We start from the raw sequence: 24,049 nt of genomic DNA, 5'->3' as shown, positions 1-24,049 counted from the left end.
AAGGCAGCTATAATCCAGCCTTGGAAACTGCAGATAAACAAGTCAAGATTTTGTGAATTGGCTCACTGCAAAACCGATCTGAAAGCTGGATGGAAAAAAAAATGACATTGGTATGTCTTTTTTAAATCAAAATGTAATTTTGACTGACTTGTGTGGGAGCCAGTTTATAGATGGGTGAAAATGTGCAAATCATAAAAACAGTAAGTACCAATGACCATGTGAAGAAAATGTGTGAAACCATTAGGAGCAATGAAAGAAGAATCAGAAGCAAGAATATTTCAATATCAATAAGGGAGGGAAGGAAATCACAGCAAAGCTAACCCTCAAAACAGCATATGGGGAAAAGTGAGAGGAATCTTAGCTCAGAGTTAAACAAAGACTGATTATTTTATACTCCAGTAACGCAAACCACCATATGTGCTATCTTTAAATTCAAGATAGCAGAAAATTTTAATTAATAGAATAATAATGCTAATTACATCATAGGGACAGTATGAGTGTGAAAATACTAATTATAGGTTTGTGTGTGTGTATGTACACAGGCGTGCACATATATATATTTATACACACAGACTCGTAATAGGTATGCATAAAATTTTACAGCTGCAAGCATCTCCTGCTCCCTTTAAGCCATTGTTAACACAGCTCCCAGATAGTCATCCTCTTGGTCACAACACTGTCATCATTACTGATGAATCCCTGGGTATTAAATACAGGCTATGGTCCTTATTCATGTGTGTGAATTGGTTTTGCGGCCCAGTGAAGGATTTCTGTAGAGCTGGAGTTCTGGGGAACATGCGGTGGAGATGGCGTGCTCTCTGTTAATACCTCCTAGGTTTTTCCTGGCATTATGGACAAGGAACATTTTGTTGGGAAAAGATACTAGTAATAAAATCTGTGGTGGTCCAGTCTTTCAGGCATGATTAGCTCTTACATATGTTCCTTCTGCAAAGGGGCTGTGGATATACTCTCTCTTCCTGCTCTGTTTTGCGGGCTAGAATATGTTCCACCTCCTAGAACCACCATGAAGAGGCTGGAGCACTTCAGCAGCTCTGTGTCCCACCATGCAAAGATACATTCCCCTTCAGTTTTCAGGGTTGCAGAGCGTCATTTCATCTAATAGGTTTTGCTTATGCTTTTATCTGGCCGAGTGCACTAAATGTGCATTCCTGGGAGCCAAGGCCAGGTCTGGATTTGTTCTGGAGACGTGGTTCAGAGGAACGGTCTTACAGCAGGGATTACTCCATAGTGCTTTAGTGCAAAGCTGTAGCATAGCTATTCTGTCACACCACGTCAGAAAACCTTTTTTCAAAGAGGGTATATGTAGCCTATGAATAGACCATAAAATGTTTATTTGAGGAAATTAAGCAAGGGGAAAAAAGTGTATTTAAGCTGAGCAGTTTTGCCTGCTTGCCAGGCATGTCACCTCTTTTTTTCATCTTTTAATCTGGTCTGTTTGCAGTACCATCTCCGTACTGCCTCCCTGGTTTCTTCTTTTCCTGTCAGTCTCTGCCCTACTCCTTGCCCCACTGCCTTTCTGAATTTCTTTGATATTCAGATCGACTCAAATATGCTCTCAGATCAAGCAGCAGAAAAAGCAGTGATTTAAGTCACAAAGGCCCATGCACATTACAAATCCCAGATAGGCGCTGGAGGTTTCTCTTCATATCTGCTTACCTCCCCTCCAAACATCACCAGAATGTTTTCAGGGTCTGATACCACCTGCCTCCTCTGTTTTTCCTGAATAAGGGAAAAAAATCCCTTATGGGGAACTCAGAGACCCCAAAGCCTCTTGTCTCCTCTGATGTGCAGCACATGCCGATCACGCAGGAAGGAGGGGAGGGAGCATTGCCGGGGAGGGAGGAATGTGTGCTTTGCTCCTTGGGTGTAGGCAGCAAGCCTGTAGCTTAATGAATTGGTGGCTTTCATGTGAAGAGGGGCTCGTGCAACATCCTTAATTGGGTTTCTCTGAAGAACTGTAGGTCCTAGAGCATTGCCTGGAAGGGGAATGCAGTAACAAACATGGCCATGCAGTATATGGTGTTGCTTAAAGGGAAGGCAAGGCACAGGGTTTGCAACAGGGCTCCAGCCCATCAGTGCCAGCTCTGTGTGACAGCTGCAATGACGGGCGCATCGCACGGGGCCTGCCTCAGTGACTGCATCACAGGCACAGCAGGGCACCTTATTAAAAGTATGAGAACACCACCAGCCTTCCTGCAAAAACACAACCTCATGTGCAACAATTCGTCCAACCCCAAAGGGATGGCAGTGTCGCTGGGGCAAATCTGTATTCCCACCTCACGCCCCTATCTCTTGACCTTGCAAAAGTCATGCCGCCCATCTTTGAGCGATGCAGCACTCACTCTGCTGATCCCACTGCCTCCACGGGGCATGCAATGCGGATGCTGTGGGAACTGGCATCTGGGAGCACCCAGTCACAGGGCAGGAGCCTGTTTTGGGGCTACCCCAGGGAGTGAACAGTTGATTGCTAATTAAACACGGCTTTAGTCTGTGGTCACTACACCTGTGAGAAGATGATTAAAGGAAAAAGGCACCAGTGTGTTCTATGTCTAGAAAATAAGTGTTTAAAATCTCCATGTCCCACCATCTGTGGATGTGGCAACGTTGGTTCACAAGAGGCTTGTGACAATATGCAGTGGGCTCTCACTAATCAAGAAGAGGCAGGCACTGGGAAATTTTCCTGATGGCTGGGAAATCCCTTGCAGTTCCTGAGATGACCATATCTACCTCCCATTGGAGTTGCCATTGACTTTGGAGGAAAAAAGGAGAAACTGGGGTTCTGTGTGTATGAAAGGGTGTTTTTGCCGGCATTGGCTTTGTCAGGAACCGAAAGGAGTCTTCACACCAGGAGCAGATTATCTGACCTGTCTTTTTTTTTTTTTTTTTTCCCATTATTCCCTCTGCTATGACTGTTAATTTTTTGAAGTAATTTTGTTCTTTCCCTTTCCCAATTCCACTTTAGATGCTTGATCCTGCCTAATACTTTCTCTCTGACCTCACAGTCTGTTGCCATGGAAATTTGGCTTTGTAACTTCACTGATGCATTAGGGAGAAGGCAAAAGATAGACTGGGTAGGAAATGAACCTTCATTTGCTAAAAGGGCAAGACTGGTCTTGGCTGTACTGTTACCAAGCCTGAGGAAGCCACTGAAAGCAAAGTCCTGACTCTGAATTTGCCACACCGTACCTGGGATCAGGCGCTGGCCTGGCTCGTGTGTGGCAGCACTGGGAAAGGGGTAGAACTGGCAGCCCAGTGCTGGAAGAGGGAGTTCATTCTGTGCCTTTGCCCACCATGGGTGGGTCACATCTTGGTGGCTAGCAGATGGTTGCCAGAACTTCATCAGCATATGGGCCCCTGCTGGGACCCAGGGCTGCTCAGACTCCGGTGGTCTATACGGATATAAATTCAATCCCTCATCTATATGGCTATAAATTCAATCCCTCATTTACCTGAGCCAAAGCATCAAGGCCTCTCTAAAAATACTTGCATTTCAATAGAAGGCCTTAAAGAAATTCCACAAGAAAAGGCTCTCTATTAGCAAGGTGAGGCCAGATGTCCATTTAATATTTTGCCTTATGGCACCTACTGTTTGCTCTAGGAAAATTATGAAGGGTGTCCCTTGGCCTGCTTGACCCCAAAGGATTGTGCAATGATTTCAGTGGCTTTCCAAGAGGGTGGGTGGGTGAGCAGCGCTGCTGCCCCCATGCAGTGTGCTGCACGTGTTGCTGAGGGAGTGTGGATCCAGCCAGGCACAGAGATGTACAGCATCTTGCTGATCAGCCCCTGAGATCCCCGCCCTATCCAGGATGCCATGTGACATTTCAGTAGAATCTGACAAGTTGCGGCATATGCCCAGAGCACCGTATTGATGTCATTTTGCTGGATGTGGGCCAAGCATCCAAAGGGCAATGAGTTGGTTAACATGATAATCATGTTGCATCCTAGTCTCTCTGTATGACAAAGGTTTCCATTCCTGTTCATGATGCTGCCACATTTTTCTCTGAGGGCAAAAGTGACTTAAGCGAAGTGGCAGAAGGGAAAGAGACTAGTCAGCATTCATCAGGGGAAAAAAAAATCTGTGGTGAAAACCAGTAATACTAGTGATGATAAACACCAGGAGCAACTACCGCCACTGTGGGATCCAGTCTGCTGGGTCTGATAAAACTTTGAGGACTAAGAACCCCAACAAGTAACGGGACTGCTGGAAAATTAATAACCTGATGAAGATCAAGAATCCTTAGGGTGGCGGGGACTTCCATGTCGAAACCGGCAAAAAGATATCACCAAGAGGTGGTACCTCTTCTCAGAGGGAAGATGGGAGCCGCAGCAGCTGGAGAAAGTGCAGCTGGCTGCAGGCAGCATTTAACAGCTGGCTTAGCATCCAGCCCTACCGAAAGGCAAAGCAGTCCTCACGGCGTGGGAGTTGAGTTCCCAGCACGATTTCATCCTCTTGCCAAGGATTAGAGCAATGTGGGGCCACTGCCATTCTGTGGGAACAGAGTAAGGCCCAGGTGCTTGTATAAAATGAGAGCCAAACTAAGGGTTTTACCTAAAGCCACTTTAGATTGGTGGAAGTCCTTCCACTGATAGTGGTGGCCTCACCACCCTCAGGATCAGACCCTGAATCTTTGCATCTTACCTTGAACAAACCTGAATCTTTTTTAACGTGGGGTCATCCATGTTATCCTAAGAATCTGCTGGTATTCCCAGCCCTGAAATGAGTTCTGCTTTCCTCCTGCCTGGTGGTTTCCTGCCCCAAGATATCATGGAGGTGTCACCAAGGTCCTTTTCCTCTGTGTCTCCTGCAGGCATGGAGGGACCCCTCTGCAGAAATCTGCAGCCACACCTGCTTCTCCTGCATTTGCGCAGGCTGAATTTGGCGGTGTTGCTCTGAGCTCCTTGGGACAAGGGCTCTTGGTTGCTACATGCTGGTACTGGGCTTAGGCTCATGGAAACTTGCTTCTGGCTGCTTTTTCCAATATCTTGGTCACAGGTTGGCCTCATGAAGAGGGCAAGCAAAGCACAGGGAAGGAAGAGGGCCATGATGTACTCACCCCATCCAGTTTTTTCTTTATCAAATGGATGGCATTAACCAGCAATTCTTTGCTATTGACTCAAATGTATTTTAATGGAAAATATAGTAATATTACTCATGCAATACATTGTTCATGCCATACATTTCCCATCATCAGTCTGAAACAGAACACTGATTGATATGATCAGTATTTGGCTGGCAAGGCTGCAATATCACCAGCTGAACCAGAAGCACTTTCAGCTCAGTGGCAGGGTCCTTTCTTAATGTAGCTATACAATACTTCAAAAATATTTGCAATGGATTTATTTCCAGTTGGATCTAAATCCTCCAGCAAACTCTAGATTTATTACCTCTATCGTGTGTAAAATACCTTCTTTATACCTCACATCAGCTTCCTTTCAAACCAGACAGTACTTACAGCTTATAGCATACTACATTATAGTAATTTACCATCATATATATTGTGTTCTTCCATGGCTTTAAATGTTAAAGGACACCTTTCCGCCCTATTTGAAAGGAGGGGGAGAGCAGAAAACCCATGTATTAACAAAATTGCTGTCATTTATTTCATCACATCAAGGCAAGTATGGTTGAAATAACCAATCCATTATAAGAGAGGTAACACATCATTCATTATTTGCTGCTTGCTATGGCAAGCCACTGGCTCAGCACATATAGACTTATGGATTTGGTACGTGGAAAGCTATAATGAATGTGCAGTTGCGATGAGGAAAATTAATGCTAATATTTACTGCTCTACAGCGACTGCTATGTATCAACTGTTTCCCCCTCCCTTCCTATTTGCCCCCCTCTGTACACACAGGCAAATGTTCCATCTATTTAATTTCCATCCCATCAGTAGCAAGCTAGTCAGCTGGGGCTCCTACCCTTTAGCAGAACAGAAATAGAACAGAAACCTGAGGGAGGTTGGTTTGCCATGCTGCTGTGCCGTCATGTCTTTGGCTGCTGTTGTGCCTGTGTGTGATGGCCGCTGCAGAAAGATGCTGGCTGTGTACTTCTTTCTCCACCACATATTTTAATGAAAATATATTGAATCAACTGGAGGATGCCTGGCTGTGCAAAGCAACAGTGAAATTTGGCACCAAATGATTTGAACTATTGTAACAACACAATATCTTATACTGGTGTATACATATTATACTGTTTATTTTTATTTCTATATATAGATAGATAGATACAAAACAGTATAGGTAGTAGGTAGGTAGATAGAGAGACAGACAGACACATTACTATATCCTTAAAAAACCAACTGGTTGCAACATTCCATAATAATTCCCTTTATTTAAGCCCTTGACCCATTCATTGCAGGGCAGAAGTGGGGCAGAAGTGGGCTGGATCAGCTGTGTCCTGCCCCACTTCAGGTGGGAGGAGGCCAGGACACCATGGGGACACAACAGGCCCTGTATGTCCCCTCCCAGGAATTGCAGACCCCTCTGCAGCTTCACAAGAAAGCTCCTTTGTTGGCTCCTGGAAAGGCAGGGGCAGGCAGGGCAGCAGATCCCATTTCAAGGCTTGGATGGCTTTCCTTGTGTGTCCTGATGTTCCTTTGCATGCAGCCTCTGACATTCCTTTTGAAGAAAAACAGAAACATCCATGTGATGCTCAAGCCTAGCTCTTCACAGTCACTTATCGGCGTTAACAGGGCATGCTTGAGGTTTGGGGTTTATAGTTTCTGGACTCATTGAGTACATGTTCAGAAAGTGAGTCCATAAAACAAATAAACCCTGAGTGATGCATCACTAATCACTACTCCCCAAACTGCAGACGTCATTCCTGTATTCTTATTTTTGCTGTATGGACAGCAAGAGCACATTCCAGGACTGCTGAGTCCAGGCCAGGACATGCTACTCCACACACACATCCCAGGCTGCTGAGCCTACACTAAACCACCTACCCATTGGAAAGGATCATCTGCATGCTAAATGTAGCTAGTTTCATATGAAGTACAACTAAATCCTGCATATTCTCTACTAGGATATATCACACAGCCCTGATGACTGCCTGTCTCTTCTGTTCCTCCCTGAAATCTATCTGATCTTATTTCTCACTTTAAAAAATTATTCTTTTTTTTTTTAATTAAAAAAAAAAAAAGACTTTCCTCATCCCCTGTCCTGTAAGTCATCTGAGCAAGATTGTATCTGTTTTTTATAAAAATTGTTGCTACTATTGCATTATATCATTATTTTCAGGGTTTGTAATGTTTTTCTAATCAAGTTGCCCTGTTTTGATGGAATGCTGAGTTACAGATGCTTTATAAAGACCATTATTCTATTATTTTTAAATAAGAATGCTGTATGTTAACTGAAAGTCTGAGTAGTAAACCTCCTTTTAATTTGTCTCTCCACCTGTCAGCATTCCCCCATCGGCACGGTAGCTAAATGGGGGTTGCATTCATACACCTTGGGGAGCAAAGCCCTACAAATATGCATACCCTGTAACCCGTTTTTAAACAGGAACAGCTTCACTAGTACAGTTAACTTCTCAAAACAGCCAAAAGATAATGGGTCCAAATTTGCTCTTGTCTCTGCTTCTGTAACCCCTGTAACTTCAGTGGATTGCAGGTGCCTGGAGGAAAGGCAGATCCCACTCCCCCTTGTGTCTCATTATGTCCTGACCATCAACAGAGCAACAGGACAAGAATGAGCCTGACGGGGAAGCCCAGTGGCACAGGAGGACTACACAAACATTTTGTCATAGAAGCATGAAGCAAAAATGGCAGAGCAAACACCTGGGTCCTTGAGAAACTGCTGTCGCCTGCCCATAGCACCTGCCCTTGATCACAAAAAACAAACCAACAAACAAACCCCCTGTTTCAGCATCTTGGCACCCCCTCTTTCTGGTGGTCTAGATATGGGCATTTCTGTCTCAGTATTTCTATATTTGCCAGAAAAGCTTGATCAGGAGCAAAACAAGTCTTTCATGGCTCACTAGAGCAGTGAGTGGTTGCAGCTTTTGACAGCGTGACAACTGAGTAATAACATGTTTTCACATGGTGGCCCCACGTGATGTCCTCGGTGGCTGCATGCTGTACTAGAGATTCCCTGGCCCAGAGAATGACATTTGCAATGGGGTAGTTATGTGGTGTTTCATAACCACTGCCTTTGGCTAAGGATGTGCATACAGTTAGGCTGGTCAGAAGGTTTTCAAGTGCAAATAATTTTTAGCAAAAGGGACAACTAGGACTAAAAAAGATTCTCTTGTCATTCTGCATATCCCATATGCAACAAAGTAAGTTGGTTTTTAAGCACAAAACTCAGATTCCTCCATGAACCAGCCATGATGAGCATCTGGAGTTTGGGCCTTTGCTTCCAGCAGCTCAAATTTCTAAAAATCTACTTTGCTGTTATCAAAGCTGCAGAAGACAACTGTGAGTGCAAGTGTTTGCTGGAGAACGGATGGATGGCTACAGTGTACCTGCAATGCCTAACACAGTGAGAGATCCTCATTTGATTGGTGTGTTTCCATGTGAAAGCCATAAATATATCAGATGATGATAAAACCCCTGGGCAGGCTTTACGAGCAGCAGCCTGGAGCCCTGCTCACACGGTTCTGGCTGTGGTCTGGACTGCAAGGCTGAACTTGAAAGATGGGGCTGCCAAAGAAGGCAGTGAGCAAGGATCTGGGTGAAGTCTTGCAGACATTCCCAGTAGTCATCATGGCAGGGCTCCTGTCTGCCAGACATAAGAAACAGATTAAAATTACCCTAAACAGCCTATGATTATCTGATGCTAAGAGCAAAAATGTCTCTTCTAGGAAAGAAGAAAGCCACAGTCCCACTCAGGAGCATGTAGGCTCTTAATAAGCTAATTTATGATGGAGGCGTGGGAATTGCTAATTACTCCTGCGGAAACAAACCGCTGTTATGGCTTCAGATTGATTTCTGTTTCCAGGCTTAACCCCATTTTCCACTTTTTCCTAATTTTCTCAAGAAAGTTCCTCAGGGGGTGGCAGTGTATTTTTCAGGCTTGGCCTCAGCCTAAAGGTGAATATTTCAAGAACTCTCAGCAAAATCAGCCTGGCTGTTTTTATGATATGTGGGCATGAAGAGAAACCAGCTATTCCTATTTGTTCCGGCTGCAGCTTCTCTGCCCTCATAACTCAAGAACAGCTGACGCTAGGAAATTTGAACTCAGCTTGTTTTATAGACCTCAGTGATGAAGGAGAAAACAGTTCATGTCTGAAGAAAATCAATTCAATATTTCTAGAGTTGGGAGCAATTAGAGTCGAAGGCCAAATTTTGCTTTGAAATACAGCAGCACAGCCCCACTGAAATGCCAGTCTGAGGGCAGAACTCATCTTGGCACATTTTGCACATATTCATGAAGAAATTTGTTTTCCTAGAATGTTAAACAGGTCGAAAGGAGGAATGTCAGATTTATTCTGCACGAAAGGCCCAGTTCCAGCTCTGATGCCAATCCATGGGCTGAAGTATAAATAATGTGCATTCAGTATGGAGTAAATATCTCAGCCATGTCAATGGGATGTTTGTGCAATGATCGGAAGTAGGATTTGGCCATGTATAGCAATTAATCTTTGCAGATAGCATTATTTAGTCTGGACATATTTCTTGTATCCAGTATTGCTCAGTAAGAAAATATGCATACTCTGCCATTTTCCATTCCTATTTTTCTCTGTTTCCCTTTTTCCTTCCTCTCTCTTTCTCCCTACTCCCTGTCTTAGGGCATCTCCTTTGTCCTTCCTTCTTCCTTTCCTTCCTTCCAGAAATGCTCTAAGCCTGCTATGTTCAGGGATCTCTCTAATATCTTCCCCATTCCAGGGAGTGGTTGTTAAAGAGTTAAGGCTGCCATATACATGTCAGTTTTGGGCTTTGCCTTGACATGTTGATGACAGTAGACAGAGAAAAATTTTCATTTTTCAGACATGCAGAACACAAGTAAAGATTACATCTCATCAAAATGATGTGGGGTCAGTCACGTAAATCCATTTAGTGGGTTTGAACCAGGTTTTTCATTGGGTGAATTTTGTCGTTTCTGTCAAGCTGAGCCCTTGCATGAAATTCCACATAAATTCCACATAAAATTCCACCAAGTCTGTCCCTTCGTCTTCAAATAAGCTCCGTGACCCCAAAAAAATCACTGTAAGCTGTACATGGTTAAAGGGAACAGACATGTTAAAACTCCTAAAACCTATAGCGTATTTACAGGAAGTGGATTTTTCCAGCCTCTCCCCATGTCATGTGCTCTATCAGGCAAACTGCAAACGAACAGCAGTTATGAAATCAAGTCTTCGTACTCCTAAACCATCACATGAAGCCCCCCCAAATGACCCAGCCATTCCCTGACATCTCTTGATGCAATTCTCTTCTTGGTCCAACAGCCATGTGCCTCAGCAAGGCTGTCCAGGTCTAGCCAATGTTGATGTGTCAACCTGGGCTCTCATCCATTCAGTTCAAGATGCTTCTACCTCTTGTGAATTGGAGTCAGAGCACTCAATCCTTACGCCTTGAGCTGAGCTTCAGTTGTCGTGACATACATTTAGAGTTAAGCAAATGCAATTGTGGCTTCATTTTGCACGAACAGGCACCCTTTTAAATGGATTTTATCTTCATAAGCTGTACACTGTGCATACATGGTAGGAGATTTTGCCATATATCGAGATGATGCCTCCATATGAGACAATTTTTTCCAGGGTCTGTAATAGAGACTAACAAGGAGCCTCACAAGTCTAGATTTATATCTCCTGTCCCAATGGGGACCACACTGTGTGGACACTTCAGACCACCTCAGCATGATCCATCTGATCCACGGTACTGTCTTTCTTGGGCAGCCTCTGTCAGTAGTTTTTTCTAATCTCTGACAAACGAAAGACCTTGATGTGTTTACTGGAAGAGAAGCCTAGACCTAAACTATAAAAGATTGCAGTTTTTTTCCTAATCTGTTTATTGATAAAAATATGAACAAAAAATAAACATGAAATATATATGTATATGTTAATTAGATATAATACTGATACGCCCAGCCTTATCCCCCCACAACTGCTGCTACAGCATGCCTGTGCCTGTGGGCACACAGAAGGGACGGCTTGTCAGTCCAGAGATTTCATCTTTGGACAAGACTCTTCAGCATAATCATACACACATCACAGAAAGACATGTAAATGTACACCACCAGGCGTCTGCTAGGAATGGATTTGCATAACTGCCATCAGCAACTCTTATTCTGTGGAGGGTGAGTTTCATCATATTCATGCCTGTGAATGAATGAATGGGTGATTCATTTTTTTTAAAACTGAGATTACAATTGGTTATTTCGTCCTACCATCTAAAAATACTATTCTGTTTCTCCCTTCCCCTTCTGTCCTCACTTTCCTCCTCCCCCTTGCAATCAGCTTGTTTGTTTAAGGCTAGTAGCTCAACAGTGCGGTCTCAGGAGGGAGGTGTAGGGAGAATCTTTGACACGATCCTGTTAATGAACTCTGCCACTGTGATGAGGCTGGAGCTTTGGAGGGGTTGCTCTGCACTGCTGACTTTAAATGCGTTGTCAAAATGTCATGAAGCGATAAGAGCACGCTTGGCCTTCCAGCTTCCCAGGTACAGAGCCAGCCCCCGGATGGCTCCAAGTTGGCAGTGCTTTTTGGTTTTTAGTAGGGCGAGGCAATTCACATGAGCTGAGCGTCTGGTCCATTGGTCTAAAGTGCCTACAAGATGGTCAAGCACGTGTGTTGCCTGGGCCATGAATTGAAAACGAAAGGGCTAGGTGGGGCTTGCTCACCCCACAAGTCCTGCCGGCCAGCCATGTGGCTGAAGAACTGTGATCCACTGGCTCTTTACCTCCATCTTTAGTGGAAAAGTTAATGCCCTCTAGAGTTAAAAAGCCTCTGTGGGATCACACAGAGCAAGTTTTAGCTTGTCATAGAAAAAGATCTGAATCTTTACTAAAACTTAAAAGATTTTAAAGAATAATTTCTACAGCAACCTGCTGGTTGCATCCCTGCTAAGATTTCCCTGTCATTTTCCTCTCAGGCCCCCATATGCTGCATGGCAGCAAGTAGGCAAACAACCCTGATGCTATGTGCATCTGATGCCTGGCCCCAGAGCTTGTGATGCCCTCTCTTTCTCTCTAGACTGTTGTTGTTCTGGAGCTACAAAGGGAGCAAGATTTAAAATATTTCCCTTTCAAGCAGCAATGAAGCAGAGCAGAACTCTGCAAAGTGACTCAGCCTGCCCTTGGGCACGTCTCTTCTGCTGCCGTTCCAGAAACTAAGAGGCAGAGCTTTCCAACTGCACCCTTTCCCCTTCATCCCTGTCCCACACTCACATCAAGGTCTGTGACAGGCAGTGAGATAGAGCTGCTAAGATAACTCAGTGCTACACAGACAGTCCTCTTATACCAGAAGGGTCTTGTTGAGGGACATCATGCTTTCCCTGCGTCTCCAGAGCCACTGGGCAATAAAGAATCCTGCACAGATTAAAGCTTGGTGTCAGTTGTTTTGCTTTCCAACAGTTCTGCATAATGATTAATTTTTAAAAAATAAATATTTCTTTTGTTTTCAGGAATCATTTTTAAAATAACTTGTAAGAATTTTTGTCATAATATTCAGTTTTTAATCATGCTTTGCCAAGAGCGGCTGCTCCAGTGGTGAAAGGGTGTTTATGTCCAGCTGCTCCTGAGACCCTGGTGAGCAAGCAGAGACAAGCACTTCCTCTGTTTCGTTTCAGGGCTGCACCTTACATTGCTCCTTCTGCTCCTGTCTTCGGGAAATATCACATCTGGACTGACTCCAAACCTGAAAAGTTTTAGCCCATTTAAATAATTATTGTGACAGTTATGTGTCTCTAAAAACCAAAGGCTTGTTAGGGAACCATAATTTTGATCGGTGCCTTAAGCAGAGTCTTCCCTTTTGCCATCTTTATAGTCCTTTCTAAGCTATTTCACATATATTTTTAATATGTGCCAAAGATTTTACATATAAAAAGAAAGTTTGGAAACAGCAATGGATAAGTTAGGTAATATGATGTAATTTCGAGGAATAAGTCTGGATATTTTTTCCCCCTACATGGTGTGTGCCACGTAGCTTGGAAGATCAGTTAGTGCCTTGGACACATGCATGGTAGCTAGATGATTTTTCAAGAGACCTGTTGAAAATGCTAAGTAGCTAAGCCTGAGCCCAGTGCAAAGAGTTATACGGCCTTTGACTTCAGTTAGTTACTAAACCCAAAGATGAATCTGACCGTAGAAATTAAAAATGTGTGAGAAAAAAACCTGTAAAGCACCCAAGGCGCTGCTGATAAATATGAAACATTTGTGTCTTGCTAAATGTATTTTTTCATAATTACCAGTATATGGATTTGTATTGTTCAAAGCCCTAACAGTGAATCTCCTGTGATGGATGTGCAATAAAACAGGACTAATTGGAAGCATTAATTTTGACAGAGACAGAAGTTGACACAGAGCTCTGAGTAGGAGATGCTTTATATTGCCACAGCAAGTACGAAATGTTTGCCTGCAATTTGCAAGCTCAAATCACACCACCTTCACAAACAAATTGTTACAAACTGTTGCTGGGTCATTTTTTTCCTCTTTTTGTTTTATTTCTCTCCTGATAAATATCTCGGTCCCAAGGTCATCTTAAGGAAATAGTTGTAATAAAATAGATACGTTGCTGTGGGTGCTGCTGTGTTTCTGGCAACGTAATTGACAGTGAATGAGCGTGCAGGAGCAGCTCCCAGCAGGGCCACTTTTGAATAAGTATACACTAAATAAGCATGGCAGAATGGGACAGTAATGTATCTGCCTGAAGAACTGCATACTGTACATCCCCTCAAAAATCTTCTGTGATTTAGGCCTGTAACAGCAGAGGTACATGTTGATTTTGCTGTTCCCTCTGCTTTACCTGCCTGCTCCCACCCTGGTCCCAGTTCAGTAAAGTGTTGATCATGAGTGACACTTCTGGCACGTGGGTGATGCCACCGACATCAGATGGAAGCGGATCTTGCTCCAGGGCCTTGCTGAGGCTGCACCCAAACCAAGAAGTTGGATTCTGACTGCATCAAAATACAACCTTATGTGTATTTATTGATACCTCAGGCATTTCAGCCACTGACCTTGGTTCATGCCAGATAACTTGCTTTTAGGTACTATATACGAGTTACTGTTTGTGAATAATCTTAAGCCAAGCAGCTGTTTTCAACATCTTTGGTATGCAAGTACTTGAGTTTTATTTAAACATCCTATTTCACTTAAGCACTAATTTCCAACAAAGCAGGTAAAGGGAGTGGGGGGCAATTAAGCACCCAAGCAGCAGTTGTGCTGAGCTGCCATGATGAGTTCAGGTGCCCAACCCAGCACCCAGATTTGAAGAGCACAAAAGATGAGCCTCTCTGCTCCTTTGACTACTCCTTCCAGTTCTTAATTGCCATTAATCTTCAGATTATTTCTTACTTCTCATTTGGTCATTGGTCTTCAGCTCCCAATCATCTTTTCCTTCTGGTGGTTCCTTTAGTGTTTCCTATGCTCTTCTCTAAGAGTCTTTGTATGCTGAATAATCTGACTAATTGCAGAGGCGTTGTCCTGGATTTGCACTGGTACAGCAGAAGCCACCACAGGGCCCCAGTGGACTTTTCCAGACGCTGCTGTCAATGGTCCTGGAATTGGTCCCTCAAGCAAGCCTTCTGTTATTTATTTCCATCCAGTCCTTTCAACTCATATTGAAGGAGCAGAAACTCAGCACTTCATCTTAAAATTATGTCCTTTGTATAATGCTTCTTGATATTCCTTCCTCTCAGTGTCCTGACCTTTACTAAAGCTGTTGCTAATATATTCTCTTAGCCATGGTAGTTAATGTTAATGCAAAGACTAATGTTCTCCTGCAGGTTTAATGCTGATACGCCACACTTAGTGCTCTGTCTCCAAACAGAATTGCTTTCCGATATTGCACTTTACTGTGGGAATAATTTTACTGCTCGGGGACAGTGACAGCTGAGAATGCTTAAAAAGAGAGACAGAGGAAACGGAAAATGTAATAAGGCAAAAGTGTGACAACAAGACACTTATGTCAGTATTATCATTGCATTTCATGGCAATGTAACTGACTGCCACACAGCTCTTCCAGCATCTGTCTGTTGAGGATCCAGAGTGATATTTAATTGTAGTTCATTCATGGTGAATGAAGAAGAACAGAAAAAGTTCTTCATTTGTCATTAGCTCTGCTGCATCCTAGTTTCAAGGTTATGTTTTGTATATTAAAAAATTAAGTCCAGACCAAGGAAAGCCTGGATCAGAGTAGCGTAAGCAATAAAAACATGCTATTAGCTATTTCAGAGATGAATTTGTCTTTCCAAATGCACCACTGGGTATGTTTGCACTTGCATCATTTCTGAGGAAACAACCCACAGCTGTGTTTGAAGTTTGTTGACAATGCACCAGGAAATCTCAAGCCCTCCCTGGGACCCTGGCAGTCACACGTATTAAGGGCAGCACAGTGAAGCCAGGTGCTACCACTGAGGTAGGCACTGAAACTACCAAAAATCGAATGTTCCTGTTACATGGCTGGCATTTCTGCACCTCCACCAGAAAAAAAAATGAATAGCCTTCAAGAGCAGAGCAGTCAGATCACAGGGCTAGAGACACAGCAAAGCATTAGGACAAGCACCTCAGGACTTTGCTCCTGCGATGCTTTCTCAGCATGGGACACCCAGGCTGTAACTGTAAAGGCAGAGGTGTCTGAGCACTTGGTGCTCTCAGTAGCCATCCAGGATTGGAGTGCAGCATTGCACAGCTGCTGTGCTTCTGGAGGCGAGATGGTGCAGGGGAGAGGTAGGAGAACAGTCGCTCTCTGGTTCACCTGTTGACTCCAGCCCCCATCAGCAGTAGCTGATGTAATACCATACTTTGGGAACTACGTAATAGCCTGACTGAAATAAAACAAGGCTCCCAGTGTAGCTGCTGGAGAGGGAAGGAGACGGATAAGATGCCCATGTCATATCACCAACAACATAAGTGGTGGTAACGAAAGAGGAGTCAAGGATGAATGAACATTGAGGCTGCGCTAACTTTCACATCAAGAGAAGATCCCCGAAGGGCTGTGTGCTGTCAGGGCAACATGGAAAAGCTGGTACATTATTCTCTTCACAAGGGCTGTTCTGTGAATAATCGGAAGTTGTTAGGGTTGTCAGTCCAATTTCCTTCGAAAATAAAACTAACTGTGGAGGTGAAGTAGATTCTCTTCTGAATATAAATAGAGGCAGGTTTAACCAGAAAGGCGGGCCAAATAAAATATTTTACTTGTAAAGTACTGTGTGAGTAATGCTGCGATAGGAGTTATGCTCATTGTTATTACTATTATCCAAAACAGTGATTCTATGTTGATGGTGCAAAGGAGTGCATATGACAGTGCCAGCCTGTCACATTTAAGGCAGGATGAAACTCTAATGATCTGAGTCCACCATGAACACTTAAACCATTGAATGTAAATAATGTTTCAGATATGCAGTGTGTTCCTATGAAAAGACAAGACCTACACGTGTTCAAAATAACATGCCAAAGTAGCACACACATATTGGTAGTGGATTTTTTTAAAAAAAATGCAAAAGTGCATGTAAAAAGAGACCATCCACCCAAAAAGGTGAACCATTTTACTTTGTTGCATAACTGCATTCATGCTGAATAGGAAATATGAATTGCAGAAGTGAATGCACTGCAGACTTGATAGAGAATATTTTTATAGTTAGAACCTCTTCCTAACTTCATATGTATTTCCACTTGAATTACTGATCCCCTGACTAATCAAGTATGCTGTATCACCATGTCTTCTCACCCTTATGTTCTTTGTGTATGATACTGCACATCTCCACCTCTTGAATCTAATTCAGGAGCAATAACACTGAGTGAAGTATAATCAGCAGAGTCCTGCTCTCATTAGCAGAAATTATATCCAGCTACTGCTGTGACCTTACACATAAGAACATACGATTTACTACACTAGGTTAGACCGTTGTTCCTTCCAGACCAATACCCAGCTTCAAAGGATGGCAAAAAATCCATATCTCAATACCTGTGCAATCTTGCAATTCACCTAATGGAGCAAAAACCACTTTCTTCATCTCTGCGGTGAGCAGCTGATATTTTCAAGAAAGGAATTTAATCTTTCCCTTTTATCCTTGTATGTCCTAATGCAACATGCACCCCTGACACTCCTGCATTTCAGGCATGCACCTCCATTTTTTGCAGGCTGTAGAGGGGCTTCACTGACCCCCACAGGCCATCAGCAGACCTCCTTGAAGAGCAGCTCATGGAGCACCCACGTGGCTCAGTGCAGCTGGGCCATGATGAACATCCATTTTTCTGAAATCAGGCTTAGCTGAAGCCAGGTTCAACTCAAGACAGCTAAGAGGCAATACAAACTTTTGTTCCAGAAGCTAAAACGAAGCTGTCGCTAGTCTGCAGGAAGGATGAACAGAAATTAAACGTAACAGCTCACTTCTCTCCCTAGCAACCTTACATCCACTCCAAAGGCTTTGCTAGCCCTGTATAATCCAGCAGATAATAAAAGCAGCACAGTACAGCCTTTCTGGCTGATTTATGTGTAACCTTACATCCTTGGGCTGTGCTTTTAGGAGAAAATCTGGAAGTGGAAACTCTCACAACCTTTTATAGCCCAAGTCCACCTTGGGAATTATTCCCATTCAAGTCTGACCCTTTGTATACCCAAACCAGTAGCCAGTCCCCCATACTGGAAATGCTGACTCCCTTGATCCTGACCTGGTTTGGTTCTCACTTGTACAGATGATAAACTGAGACAGTGAATAACTGCACAAGCCCCTTCCCCCCCGCAAACCCCACAACATATTTACTCACTCTGAGGCACAGCGTCCCTTTTCCTTCAACTCAGAAATGGCAAAAAAATCTGAATAAAACTTTCCTGTAGGTAAATATAATAGTTACTTTCTAATTGTGTGTTACCTGCTCACATAACAGATCAGTGCAAGCTACTCATTACAAGCTCTCACTGGAGATCAAGCACAAAGATAACCAGGCACTTGGATGTAATAATGTGTTTGAAGGGGGCATAAGTAATAAATCATCCAAATTACTTTCAGTGAACAGATGAAATGACTGAAATACCTTCAGGGTTTGTAGAAGTTAGTCAGCCTATGCATAACTATAATATCCCTTCTGGCTGCAGTATCAACATTTCTGTACCTGCAGCTGGAGAACGTAAGCACAGCTTCTGCAAGTACAGAAAAAAAGGTCTGCATCATCGAAGCAGATCCACACGTAGGGCGCTCTGCTCTGCCTTCTCGCCAGTTGTCATACAGTGTGTTACAGTATTTGAAATCAGCCATGGATCAGAGGTTACTCGGAAAGACAGACAAAGGGATAGACAACCTGTTCCTGTAAATGTTTCCTTAGAAAAGACAAGCTAAAAATTACTGTGCTGTAATGAAAGAGTATCCTGAATCTAGAATAAGCGTCCTTGATTGATAGGTAAGTCGGTGTAAATTACTTAGAGCTGGAGGCTTAGTCTTGAAGAAATTAGGTTTGGAAAAGACGTATCATCTGGTGCTGGAATCAAAAGCCGGACTTGGTTACCTCCAACTGCAAGTGGGAGGATTTTGAAAGGAATGCAGCAGGTGTAGAGGCTGTGATTTTTTTGAGAAAAGGCTTATGCATGAAGAAGTGGCTCCTACTTCCTCATGCTACCTGCCACTTTCCAGTTTAGCAGGCACCAGACATCTTGCCTTGCAGGGGCCAGGCACAACTGATCAGTAACATGCTGTTTATTTGAGAGGCAACAGCTTCTAGCTTCAGCTGAATTAGTGCTTGCCCACTTACCCTCTAATATGGGAAAGAAAAATTCTTCCTAATGCCTTACCATGGAAAGGCTGCCAGGCCCTGCTCTAGTCCGCTCTTCATGCCAATGAAGTGTTGCTTTCTAAGGCTTGTTGTGTTGGTGTTCAGTAGAAACTGGTTCTGAATGTCCAGGGCAGGGGGAATTCCTCTCCTGGGAAGTATCACAACACAGAGACTACATTTCACCTTTTCAAACATCACTTGTATTTATCCCTTTATCTTACTAAATAAGTTCTTGGTTTGCTTTATGGTGATGCCATCTAAATAGATAGAGGGATACAAGGTGGGATTCATCTCACCTAATTTTTATCGCCTGAAAGCTGGACATCTAGTTAAAGCTCATCATCCCCTATGTGACCTCTTTTGCTAATGGCAAGAGAGGAACCTCTTTGTGGTACCAGTCAACCCGTGGATGGGGTGAAGTGCCTGCCAGAGCCACGGCTACCTTAGGCTAAGCATGTAACTTTTACATATCTGAAATTACTCTCTGTTTTGGGGAGTTATCAGAAATGGTTTTAAAATGGCTTTGGATCCTCCTTTCCCCCTTCTTATTGCTGCTCGTGAAATGGATACCCTTGCTTGAGCCAGCATCTGTGACACCAACTACACCCTCTCTTGGGCAAGATCCTATTTTAAGCTTTCCATCAAAGGCCACAGCTATTTGTGTCATTGTCAAAACTCTTCAAAAGGTCAGGTGACATTGATGGTAGGTCTCTTAGAAGCCAAAGGTTCTGCAGTAACATAAATAGGATCAGCAGCACTACGGGCAGGTGAAAGAAAAGCCAGCTGCACATCCTTTCTGTCTCCCTTGGCAACAGCATCCTGCCAACAAAAACTGCTGCCAAGTTAAGGCTGGAAAGGAAGGGATGTGCATTTGCTGGGGCTGGACAAGCTTTGTGTGAGGGGGAAGCTGTCAGACCAGGGAACGCTCCTCTGCTTTTAAAATTATTTTTGTTTTTTTCCATGTGTTTTTGGACAAGGGAATGCACAGACCCTCTGTCCTTATGAAGAGTTTTCATCTGAAATTCCAAACGACAGCCTCTGCAGTTTTGAGCCATATGTTTCCATCCATGACAGCACACAGGGAAGAAATCTGTGGTGAGTTAGTACTTACAGATGTGGCGAATTCTCCAGCAAAGGTTAAAATACGTGGCATGGTTCTCTTGTTACACCAGCTGCAGCTTCGTGCTAAATCATTGTTTCAGCAGCAAGCTCTTAATCAGCTCTGAGTTCTAGAAACTGCTAAACAAGCTGATATTTGTAGGGACCAACTTTTTTTTTATATAATGCACTAAATATCTTTATTTAGAAAAACCTTCAGACTGGAAACAGTAATGGTGAAAAGTGAACCGCAAATGGCAGAGAGAAAAAGAGCATCAGCACGAGAGCACAAAAATGCAAAGCAGATCTAAGGTTATTATTTCTACTCTATCTTTTCATGTCTTCCATGAAATGAGCATGGCTGTGAAAACAGTTTGTGTAACTATGGGTGAAATATATTTGTGATATAATATATGCACCTGCCTAGCCTTCCTGATAGGCACTTTAGTCCCTGAAAATCAGCACTGGGGTCACTCTCATAGGCCCCATAGCTGCTTGTGCCACCAAATCTCAAACCCATCGTCACAGCATCATTCCTTTCTGATTTGGCCACAGCATCAGAAAAAAAGAAGCCTGGCTGCAACATGCTTGTATCCAAGGCCTGAAAAAAAGGAGGATCTTCTCACCTGGTATAAGAGAGAGGAAGGCAAAGTATTAGGAGTTAATTTTGTGAGGATCCCGTATAACAAACTGCTCAGCCTTTTGCAGCACCCCTCGATACAACAGGGACTCTGAATCAAAGACTGAGTAGTGGGGATTGCCCTCTGACTTCTGGGGGAATCCCACACTGCTCTCAAGAAGCCTGCAACTTGTTGCTCCCTTACCATTTCCCCGTGACTTTTGAGGGATTGGTAGTTGGCTGCACAGGGCACATTTTTCTGCTTTCCAGGCAATGTGTTCCTCCAGACACCCAGCTGTGCCAGAAAAAAACCCAGAAGAAATAAGAAATGGAAGAAGGGGGGCAGGATTGTGGCTTTAGGAATCACAGGATCTGTTGATTTCTTTATGGTTAAAAAGTAGAAATTGCCCATTCACCACTGAGGAGTGAAGAAATAAAATACAGAACATACATTTCAATGCCAGGGAAGGAGAAGGAGAGAAGATCCCTATTTCACTCCCCATACTTCCCTCTGACAGGAATATTAATATCATTAGAGATAATTGAATGAAGTGGAAAGTCTGGTGGAGGTACAGAAGCAGGAGGTAGATGTGTAAGATCCATCCATACACAAAAAGCTAAACGCTGCGCTGGAGGGAGGGCACTCTGCCTTGAAATAGGGACTGAACAGCCTCACAAGAACGTGCAGCTGGGGCGCTTGTTGCTGTTTTGTTCCCAGAAAACGAGAACTGCCAGCAATCCTCTGGCATCTGAATAGACCCGTGTCAGACAAACTGTATCTGGACTTGATGGGAAACCAAGCTGGAATACCAAGCAGCCCTTTGATCTGCTGGCAGAAAGGGGGACTGGCTCAGTAAGTAATCCTGCCTTGCAGTTGCAAAGGTACTCTCCATAAAGGAGCGAGCCCTCTCGCTGCACAGCCCTGCAAGACACGCCTGCCTGGGCTGTCTCTGTCCTCATTCCTCCAAACCAGTTCCAACAATAACAGCAACTCCTGTGTGCAGCTGCCTCGTTAGGGAGAAGATGTATTTCTCCTCTTTCTACTGAGGGATGAAGCTTCCAAATCTGTGTGATGTGAGCAGGTGAGGATGTCTGACAAGTCCAAATGATATTTTCAGGTAAGTGATTACCTTGAACAAGCAGCTAGAGTCAGGCTCTTTCTTTTTATTACCCTCCTCTCAGTAATTACTGTTGTCCTAGATTGTCAGTAAGCCTTTTCACAAGGTTCAACAGCTCGGATGTCTGTATATATTTAGCTGAATAGGGGATCTGAAGCATTTCTAAAGCACCTATTCCCGTAGTATCTGTGAGTCTCTAGTGCAGTATGAGAATGAACTGGGAGCTGCCTGCCCTGTGACTACACGACACTGTCCTATTTGTATCACCCATTGTTTAACTCCCTGGAGGACCAGAAATTAATTTTGATTTACAGGCTCGCTTTCCTGAAGTCTGTGATGGAAGTGCATCTTAGAGGCAACAGTAGTGTTCTGCAATGTTTTTATATCATTAAAGGACTGGGACATCTTGCCACATGAAAACTGTAGCGACTGTTACTGTTGTTACACTGGGAGTGTCAGCAAGTACTGCTTAATTTGTGTTTGTACATGTGATTTCCAGAGCTTCTGCTGATGCTGTTTTATGTTACTACAAAAAGAGGTGCTAATCTCCATGTCTCATTCCCTGCATTCTACTAAATAACCTTGTGTATTGAAGTTTGGGTTGATCACCCTGTCTTATACTTAAAAGGGAAAACAGGATATAACTTGTAAGTTAATATCTGGGAGTTCTGGCATGACAGCCACTGAGAGACAGGCAGGGAAGAGAAATTTTCTATGCAGAGTAACCTACTTTTTCTTCCCTCAGTTCTGCCACCAATCATGGAGGTGAAATTTGCTTAACTCTTTGTTTGTACAAAGGCTGCTTTATTGTGAGTGAAAATCATATTGCTTTGACAGATTACAAAGAAATGACCGTAACAAAAGTAATATTTCTGCACAGCTTCCATCCATTAAAGATGCATTTTGCTCCCTGTAATGTTTTAGGTTTGCCAAGAGACACATGAGAAGTTAATAGGGTCGTGAAGAAAGGTTTTGTTACAACAATAACATTGCTGTTGCTTTGAACAGTTTGTGCACAACCTTCTCTCACTATTAGACTGTTAGACACATGGAGAGGCTTCAGCATCCCGGACGCTGCCCATGTGCACCCAAGCCCTGGGTCTGTAGATAATGGGTCCTTTGTAGGACGGCTCCCTTGGCTTCCCTTGCCCACAGCAGTCTGAAATAATGAGTCCAGCAGTGGGTCTCTGCACAGAAAACTCCTCCTGACTTCCTAGAGCAAAAATGTTTGCCAAGTACTGCTCAGGGTGGCTCTGTTTGTCTTGCTGCAAGGTCCGAGGTAGCAGAGGCCAGAAGGGGTCAAACACCAGACTGAGCTCATTGTGCATATTCATTTGCTGTAGAAAATGTGAATGTGCAGCTCAAAAGTGTTCACTGTATGTCTGGCAATTAGGACGTGGTCCAAAGCCCGCAAAAGTCATTGGGAACCTTTCCACAGGCTTTAGATCAGAAGTTACGTAAGTTTGTGTTGTTTAAAGGGGGTGCCCCGGGGAGGCTGAACGCGAGAGCTGACTCGACAGCCACATGCCTGCTCTGCCATGTCATGCAAAAAGGCTGTTCTCGAAGTGCCCATGAAGTGTCCCGTTGCAGCACCAGGCAGGATTAACTCCTAAATGAAGCCTTTTAATGTCACCCTATGCCAAGACACTGGCTCCTAGCAGGGGTCCCTGAGGTCCCAAGATAAAACAGTCGAAGAATGTCAGCTGCTGGGGCCTGAATCACTTTGTTTTTCTGGTTCAGAGGGAGGCAGTTCTGCCTCCTGTGTGCAAATAAAAGGGTCATGAGGAAGTTCCCAAATGACAGGACCTTGCGGATTTCATAGACTGGGAAAGCAAAATATTCCTAACCCCCAACTTCTCTGATACTCGCTGAGGACACCAACCACAGTCTTTTAAAACATTGCTGTAAAGGCATTCCATTTTCTTCACATACACAACTCTACACAGTTTCTGGACTCCTCATGTGAGTGTACGACAGGAATAAGCACTGCAGAGAGATCCTGTTGGGATTTGAACCATTGCACCACATTGTCAGGATGGAGTTTTTATGGCTAAATGCACATCGGCACCCTCTGTGTACACTCTGCTGTCACTCTGCTGTGCTTCATCCTTGAGTTAATTCATTTTGTACTTAATGTTCCCTTCTTGGTGCACTATGCAAGACCGCGGGATGACACAGTTCACACCATAGAGATGTCAGGTCAATCAGCCTTCTCATTAGGCTTGAATGGTTTTAATGTAATCATAAAATTAGACTCCAAATGTAGGAATTTGGCACACAGCATTTAAAAGTCAAACCAGTTCGACCCCTTCTGAGCATGAGC

General features: G+C 43.7%; 1 protein-coding gene across 3 annotated transcripts in view; it reads left to right on the top strand.

The window, feature by feature from the left end:
• TMEM108 (transmembrane protein 108) overlaps positions 1 to 24,049 on the top strand; it is a 169,549-nt gene that overhangs the window by 129,804 nt on the left and 15,696 nt on the right. Inside the window, exon 1 of one of the 3 annotated variants that reach the window (XM_009506590.2) lies at positions 21,275 to 21,726. The exons of the other annotated variants lie outside the window; for them this stretch is intronic. Within the exon in view, the coding sequence (XP_009504885.1) occupies positions 21,714 to 21,726 (13 nt within the window). The 5' untranslated portion in view covers positions 21,275 to 21,713. Of the gene's footprint in view, positions 1 to 21,274; positions 21,727 to 24,049 lie in introns of those variants that run through there. 3 annotated transcript variants of the gene reach the window in all.

Source organism: Phalacrocorax carbo, chromosome 2, assembly GCF_963921805.1.
Source record: "Phalacrocorax carbo chromosome 2, bPhaCar2.1, whole genome shotgun sequence".
NCBI classification, from domain to species: Eukaryota; Metazoa; Chordata; class Aves; order Suliformes; family Phalacrocoracidae; genus Phalacrocorax; species Phalacrocorax carbo.
This window is presented reverse-complemented; position numbering and strand designations above follow the sequence as displayed.